General features: G+C 36.5%; 1 protein-coding gene across 1 annotated transcript; it reads left to right on the forward strand.

Annotated features, from left to right (window-relative positions):
* The first annotated feature begins 1,178 nt into the window (after nt 1–1,178).
* LOC101216355 lies at nt 1,179–7,439 on the forward strand. The gene is made up of 5 exons (XM_004150510.3): nt 1,179–1,343; nt 2,110–4,070; nt 4,857–5,009; nt 5,514–6,231; nt 6,479–7,439. Exons 2-5 carry the CDS (start codon nt 2,210–2,212, stop codon nt 7,113–7,115), a joined length of 3,369 nt encoding a protein of 1,122 aa, XP_004150558.1. The 5' UTR covers nt 1,179–1,343; nt 2,110–2,209; the 3' UTR covers nt 7,116–7,439.
* The last annotated feature ends 969 nt before the right edge of the window (nt 7,440–8,408 follow it).

Here is an 8,408-nt window from a genome sequence, read left to right on the forward strand (position 1 = left end):
TATTTAAAATGATTTCAAGGGTTTCTTGACATCATATAGTATGGATCGTATCATTTTATTGAATGGTGTGGAAAAGAAAATGTATCAACTACTTGTACTATTTTCTTTTTTTAACATGAACATTCTTTTGCAAGGAACTGCGGGTGGGAGACAAGTCATACTACTCCGTACAAATTCAATGTTGAACCATTGTTACATGATGGGCTACTTCATGAATTTAAAGATGAATGTCATTGAACGACTACGCTCATGAATTTGGATGGCGTGGACTCGAATTGGACGCTACCACCATCATGTGATGAAATTTGGATTGTAACTTAATCATTTGTATTTTTTTGCGTATGTTTGGTACACTTCAAATTGACCAAATGTGCAAATAATAAACATAACTTTAAAATCCTTTACCCCATTTTGTTTATAAATTTGGTGGAGCAAATGCTTTTATTTTCAATTGCATACATACAATATTTAAGATATTCATCAACTATAATAATCAATCAAACGTCTTTTTAGTTGTATAAAAGTTTGTGTTTGTTTTTAGAAATAGTTCAAGGAATTCAAAAGTTTTATGGAAGATGTATGGAATAGCGGGAAAATACACCATTTTAAATAATCTATTAAAAAAACTAGAACAAAAAAGGTTACCTAATCCTTAGTTTTTTTTTTTTTATAGAAAAATGTTTTACTTAAAATTCTAAGTGTTCTTTTTAGAAAATATAAGAGGTAGGGTAAATGAAATTTAAGAAAACAATCATAACTTGGGAAAAAGAAAACTCAAAATAAATTATGATACATGATTTAAAGTTTTACTTTTGTATCTAACGATTAGATTGGTGAATTTGTTTAAAAATAAATAAATAAATAAATATATATATATATATATATATATATATATATATATATATATATAATATATATATAATTAAATTTAAAATATTAAAATTGAAAGATTAAATTTGGAATTTAAAAAGTTGAGAGAGTGTTAGAGTAATGAGAATTGAATTGGCTTCGTTTTGGGTCATCGAAGAAGTGGGCTTCAACGATGTGTTGAATTTCGATTTGACGATTGATCCAATCTTGCAATCCAAACAGCCATGGAATGAACCCAATTGAGTCCGAGAAAAATGAAGCATACACTCGCAGCAAGACAACAATCAACAATGTCATGAGATAAGGATTTAAAGCCCCACCTTTCATTTCCCTCTCCTCTCCTCTCGTCCTTCCTTACCATCATGGAATAGCTTCTTATCACTGACTGTCTCCCATTCTTTTTTTCTCTTTCTATGTTTCTCCCCCTTTCCAACTTTCCCAAGGGACAAATTTTTTGTGCTGTTCTTTCTCAGGTACACAATTCTTCCCTCTACTTAAATGGGTCACTGTTCTTTCTCCCTTCTTTGCTTCTCTTTCATGGTCTTCTCAATTCTCTTTAGCTTCTAGTTTAGTTTCTTTCTCATTCATACACATAGTTACTTGATTTTTTTATGCATGTTCTTCTTGTTTCTGGTTGGTTGGTTATGAGTTATGACAATTGAGTTGGTCGCAGACACTGAATTGGTTTTAGGAATTTGTATTCCAATGGTGATGGAAGTTTCTGTTGGGAACTTTTTGGTTTTTGAACGTGCAAATAGTTTTATCTGCTCCAAAATGTTTGGAATTCACTAGTTTAATCAAGTTTAAACTGAATTGTTCAAGGTCATCGTTCTTGGATTGGATGTCTAAAATGTCTCTGTGAACCTCTTTTGGTCATTCATAAGGATAATCATGTTAGACTGTCTTGGGAGAGCTTTAATCAGCCAATTCGTAAAGCTGATATCATTTTTAATTTTAAGCTAGGAAGGCATTATGTTATGAAATAAATTATTGATTTAGGCTACTTGCATGACTGTAGGTTTAGGTTAGATGTTGAGCATTTGTATATGTTCTTATGGCTCTGTAAAATTTGATCTGGGTTGCCTTCACTAGTTTCGAAGTTTGATGTCTAACTCTGTTGATTTCATTGGTTTCTTTCTTAGTTTAATCAGTATTAAGACATGTGTTCTTTCTCTCATGGTTATGCTATCATGGAGAATTGTCCTGTATAATTTGTGATGTTGTCAATGACTATTGCAGGGAGAAGCAAGGATGAAGAACTAACAACGAGGAAGAGACCTTTCTCCCTCAGCCGAAACTTTTTACGCTGCATACACATTAACTTTCTTGACTTAATACGATGTCGGTAATAAGTCCATCTTCTATCAGCAATGTTTCACTTGTTCCTATAGCCAACCATACGGGGAAAACCAATAGTTCAACAAGATTCAGCTTTTCTAGAAAGCCCACTAAACATACATTTCATAACCAAAGATTTCTTTTACCCCTATCAACGTCGGTTAGGCTGTTTCCAAATTGCACTAAAAACCTTTTTTGTAGTCATGGCCGTAGAATTAGAATATTTTCTGCTACAGGAACTGATGTGGCAGTGGAGGAGTCAGATTCACCGGTTTCTGGTGAAGAATCAACTCAAAACTCAGAACTTACGTCAGGTGCAATCTCAACAAATGAAGAAACCCCTGTTAAGTCAGATGTGGCTCCTACACAAACAAAACGTTCCAGACCTGTGAGGAAGAGCGAAATGCCGGCTGTAAATAATGAGGAACTTATTCCTGGTGCAACTTTTACTGGAAAAGTAAGATCAATTCAACCATTTGGTGCCTTTGTTGATTTTGGAGCGTTCACTGATGGCTTAGTACATGTATCAAGGTTGAGTGATAGCTATGTTAAGGATGTTGCAAGTGTTGTTTCTGTCGGGCAAGAGGTGAAAGTAAGATTGATTGAAGCAAATGCTGAGGCTGGACGAATTTCTCTCTCAATGCGTGAAAATGATGAAAGGAAGGAATCTCCAGCTAGCAACGATAAACCTGGGTCTAGCAGAAAGAGCGCTCCAAAAGCAAGAGGACCAAGGAGAGATGAGGTGAAGAAAAGCTCAAATTTTGTCAAGGGGCAAGATTTACAGGGCACAGTGAAAAATATTACCCGGTCCGGTGCTTTCATATCTCTTCCTGAGGGAGAGGAAGGATTCCTTCCCAGTTCGGAGGAAACCTTTGAAGGATTTGGGAATCTGATGGGAGGCTCTACATTAGAAATTGGCCAAGAGGTTAATGTTAGGGTGTTGCGGATTGCAAGGGGACGGGTGACTTTGACCATGAAAAAAGATGAAGACAATGACAAGTCAGACTCTCAGTTCATTCAAGGGAAAGTTTATGCAGCAACAAACCCCTTCTTGTTAGCATTTCGTAAGAACAACGATATTGCCACATTTTTAGATGAGAGGGAGAGTATAGAGGAAGCAGCTAACAAATCTGTTGTACAGAAAGTTACGGAAATAGTGGAAGGGATAGTCGATGCAGATCAGATCGAAGCTGATGACAAGGTGGAGAAAAGTGTGCCTCCTGCTGTCGATGAGGCAGTTAAAGAAGATGAGCCTGAAAGGTCAGCTGATTCATCTGCTGTGGCTCAAGACGACTCGAAGAGCATCCTATCTACTTCAGAAGGCGTTGTGGATGGCGTCGTTGATGCAGAGAATAAAGAAGCAGAGGGAAATTCTGAAATCAAGGCTTCTGATGACAACCAATTACCAAATGACCTAGCAGTTGACAAGTCTGAAGTGTTAGATGACTCATCTTCTGATGTTTTGGTTACTCAAGATGAAGGAGAAAGCACATTATCTACTTCAGATAATATTGTGGATGCTGTAACTGATACTACTGAGAAAAAAGCAGGGGAAAGTTCTGAAGTTAAGCAGTCGGAAGACGAGCAATCTGAAGAGGTCCGGGTAGTTGAGGCTGCTCAACCTATAGATGGACCTGAGACTGATGGACAAGTAGCTGTCCCTGATGATGAAGCCAACAAACTAGTGTCTTCAGAAAGTTCAGTTAGTGAAGAGCTTGTGGCTGGTGAAGACAGTGTTGCTGCGGAGAAAGAAAGTGAGCAAAGCCGAAAGGATTTGGAAAATGAGATTGTTTCTGCTTCTTCATCTGAAAAGGAAGAGGACAAACCAGAATCTGATTCAAATGGTAGCATCACGAGTTTAGGTATAGTTATAGAATCGTGTTGAAAGTTTCACCATGTTACTTTTTAACTACTCATTCATGCCAATGGATATTTAATTTTGGATTTAGCGCTAGAACTGAAAATTGTTGTGCCAGTATAATCAAACTTGTTTGGGCAATTTTCCTTGGCCTATTGTTAGAATATGTCATTGGCTAAGATGAAACATGAGGATGAGGTTTTTTGGAAATGAGTGAATAATTCGTAGAATAATGAATTCTCGTTGACAACTTATTTTAATGAATAACATCATATGTATATGGCTAACTTTAACAGTATCAGGTACACAGTATGGACTACTAGTTCTTGTTTATAAATTATATGCTAACTAGGACTCGGTTTGATAATCCTTTTTTTCTTTTTAGTTTTTGAAAATTAAGTTTTTAAACACCACCTTCACTTATTGATTTAGTTATTTTGTTATCTACTTTTTTGGAGGGTTTTCAAAATCCAAATGTTTTGAAAACTAAGTATAACAGTTTTTAAAAATTTCTTTTTGTTTTTGGAATTTTGCTAAGAATTCAAATGAAATTTGTAACCCATGGTAAATAAATTGAGAAAAAACAAGCACAATTTTCAAAAACAAAAAACCACATGAATATGAATCGGGACCTAAATGATTAATTTCCCACAAGCTGTTTTAGTTTGACATCAAAGATCTGAATGTTTATCCCTGAAGCATTCACCCTTTTATGGTGTTGGAATAGCAAGTGGATGAAATTGTAATCTTTCTGAAGATTCAACTGAGGATTAAATCCAATCTTCTGTAGGTCAATCTGGTGAAGAAGTTGCTGAGAGTCAAGTTGATATTGAGTCACCTGCTGAAAACCCTGAAGTTGTTTCCTCTGCACCAGTTATAGAAGAAAAGATAGCAACCGCTCCTGAGAGGAGTGCTGACCCTCCAGAAGAAGTTGCACCAAAAGGTTATTTGTGTTTCATTTAGATTTTTTCTCCCAAAAATCATCACTTAGACTTGGCTTCAAAGTGCAAGAAACTAGCCTTGATGTTTATGCATATACTTTCGTCACCATTTAGCATATTTTTATGTTTTTAAGGTCATTTGCTTCCTTCTGGGCAGTAATTATATTATATATTTGAAATATTCACTTTTTCGTTCAAGAAACATGCTTTCTTTTACTTAGTGGTCACTTGTTGCTCTCTTTAACAACTATAAAATAAAAAAGAATTTGATTCCAAGTTTTAGGATTGTTCAATGTATACGTTAGATAAGTTGATGCTCAAAATTTGTACAAGTACAGTCATAAATCCACAATGAAAAAGGGAAAATACCTTGTATGATTCTCAATAACTGGCAGTGCAACTGAATGTTTTCACTTGATCTCCCGTGTTGGCTTTACTTGATATTGGTGATCTTCCCCACCAGCAAATGGCTTTATTTAATTTTTTGAATGTCTAATGTGTTTCAGCTGCGATATCACCGGCTTTGGTAAAGCAGCTTCGTGACGACACAGGAGCAGGAATGATGGATTGCAAAAAAGCTCTGGCGGAGAGTGGAGGCGACATTGCTAAAGCTCAGGAGTTCCTCAGAAAGAAAGGCTTAGCAAGCGCAGAAAAGAAAGCTAGTAGAGCCACAGCTGAAGGAAGAATAGGTTCCTATATTCATGACGGTAGAATCGGAGTCCTAATAGAAGTGAACTGTGAAACCGATTTTGTCTCAAGAGGGGATATCTTCAAGGAGTTGGTTGATGATTTAGCAATGCAAGTTGCTGCATGCCCTCAAGTACAATATGTGGTGACTGAAGATGTTCCAGAAGAGATCGTGAACAAAGAAAGAGAGGTCGAGATGCAGAAGGAAGATCTTTTGTCTAAACCCGAACAGATCAGGTCAAGAATTGTTGAAGGGAGGATAGGGAAGAGGCTTGAAGAGTTGGCATTGCTTGAACAACCATATATCAAGAATGATAAAATAGTGTTAAAAGATTGGGTTAAACAAACTATTGCAACCATTGGAGAAAATATGAAGGTGAAAAGATTTGTGAGATACAATCTTGGAGAAGGCTTGGAGAAGAAAAGCCAAGATTTTGCTGCTGAGGTAGCAGCACAGACAGCAGCTAAACCTGCTGCAGCTCCAGCAGTAAAAGAGGAGCAGCCGAGTGTAGAGGAAGCGAAGGAAACTGCTCCCAAGTAAGTGACCTCTTAATTTATTTCTTGCCATCAGCTTTTCTGTTATATTTCATTGATGGTTTTGTTTCCTAATGTAGTTCTTCGGGTAAGACTTTTTTCATCTGTGCTGTACACAAAATAAGTTGGCTTTGTCTCTTATTCATTATATTATAATCTCCTTTGTCTCTTATTCATTGGTAAAAAATGAAGACAGGTGCTAAGACTTACTCTCTTTCAAATGATACTAAAATTGATGACGTAATGGCAGGGCTGCAGCTGTTGCTGTTCCCGCTGCACTTGTTAAAAAACTCCGAGAAGAGACCGGAGCAGGGATGATGGACTGTAAGAAAGCCCTTTCTGAAACTGGTGGGGATTTAGAGAAGGCACAAGAGTATCTAAGAAAGAAAGGGCTTTCAAGTGCGGATAAGAAATCTAGCCGTCTGGCTGCTGAAGGAAGAATTGGATCCTATATTCACGACTCCCGTATCGGTGTTCTAATTGAAGTGAACTGTGAAACTGACTTTGTGGGGAGAAACGGAAGATTCAAAGAGTTGGTCGATGACCTTGCGATGCAGGTCGTGGCATGCCCGGACGTGCGGTATGTGTCAATAGAGGACATTCCGGAAAGCATTGTAAAAAAAGAAAGAGAGATGGAGTTGCAGAGGGAGGACCTTCAGAATAAACCAGAGAACATTAGGGAGAAAATCGTTGATGGGCGGATTTCCAAGAGGCTTGGAGAACTTGTGCTTTTAGAACAACCTTTCATTAAGGATGATAGTATTTTGGTCAAGGATTTGGTTAAGCAAACTGTAGCTTCTCTTGGTGAGAACATAAAAGTTCGTAGATTTGTTCGCTTCACCATTGGCGAGACAGTCGCAGATGCGAATGAGAAAACCAAAGCATGAACGGAGGAAAACAGAATACAGAGGCATTGAGAACAAAGTTAGATATGGGATCATGGTAGCAGACAGAAGAATGTGAAGCCAAGGTGAAAGTGTTTCTGTGGAGAAACTTAAATATTAATTTTCCTCTCTTTTTTGGTAGTGAAGAGTTGAGTTTTACTGAAAAGCTGCATGAAGCATTTTGTTCTGAGAGATTATAAAAGCTTCTTCATTCGTATTATTCTCTGCATTTTGGCTCATTCATGTATTAATCTGTCGAGGCATTTCTGAATTGTCATATTCATTAATTTCATATCATATGAATTGTTTGATAGTTTGAACTTGTAAGGTTTATTAGGTTACAAATTTCCAGTTCAGAAAAAATATGGCAATTTCTAGAATCAGGAGTTTGTTTCACCTAAGAGAAATTATGAGACTGCCAACCATGAATGAAACTAAAATTTGATGACTATTTTGTGATCTAAATATCAACTATTTTTTTTCAATTCACATTAAATTATTTGAAAGGTTTTATAATTTATGGTGAAGGTGGAGAATGTGGTTTGGTCGATGATGAATTCAACCACGAAAGCACAATAAATTCCTGTAACTATTTACTCGTAACTTTTTCACACTCAACCTTTCATCTTCTGTTTTTCACACTCATGATCTCTTCTTGCTCACACCATCTTACTACGTTATGTGGTTAATCGTTTATGAATTAGAAAGGACTCGAGGGTGTCGAGATAAGCATTTAGAGGTGAGAGAAAAAGCCCAATTGAGAGAGTGAGGAAGCAAGAGCAATAGAGGCGAAGATATCATTTTCATGCAAAATTATATCATTTTTCAAGATTTTCAAAATAGGAGAGAAAACTGAGGGACTTGTGAATGAGTTTTTTTTTTTTTCCTTTTGTATGGTATGATATTAATAATAAGAGAAATTATAGTGGATGACAATTTGAGATCTGGGATTTACAAACTTGTCTAACACACTTTCTAATTTGTAGATATAACAATAAATGAGTCAAACCTTGTTGTTGCAATTCATTATGTATCTCAAGTCTCGGTCCTTTCGCCAAACAATTCATCGTACTAATCAGAACACCAAATAGATCGTTCCTCGAACATAAGCTACAAAACAGAAAACAAGTTAATAGAGCTAGTGGGGAAACATAATGGACCTATAGATCATGGGCTCCAACGATCTGAGATTAACTGGCTAAACTCTTTAGACTGAGTTAATCAATCTTCGTTAACTAACGGGTCATTCCACTAGAGTCATGTAGTTGCACTTCCCTCACTATAGATATATTTGTG

Source organism: Cucumis sativus, chromosome 1, assembly GCF_000004075.3.
Source record: "Cucumis sativus cultivar 9930 chromosome 1, Cucumber_9930_V3, whole genome shotgun sequence".
Lineage (NCBI taxonomy): Eukaryota > Viridiplantae > Streptophyta > Magnoliopsida > Cucurbitales > Cucurbitaceae > Cucumis > Cucumis sativus.

Excerpts from the sequence above, each read along its gene's own strand:
- LOC101216355 (XM_004150510.3), top strand. The coding sequence starts at position 2,210 with ATGTCGGTAATAAGTCCATCTTCTATCAGCAATGTTTCACTTGTTCCT. Across the intron at positions 4,071-4,856 it reads TGGTAGCATCACGAGTTTAG|GTCAATCTGGTGAAGAAGTT; the intron begins GTATAGTTATAG and ends AATCTTCTGTAG. Across the intron at positions 6,232-6,478 it reads GCGAAGGAAACTGCTCCCAA|GGCTGCAGCTGTTGCTGTTC; the intron begins GTAAGTGACCTC and ends ACGTAATGGCAG.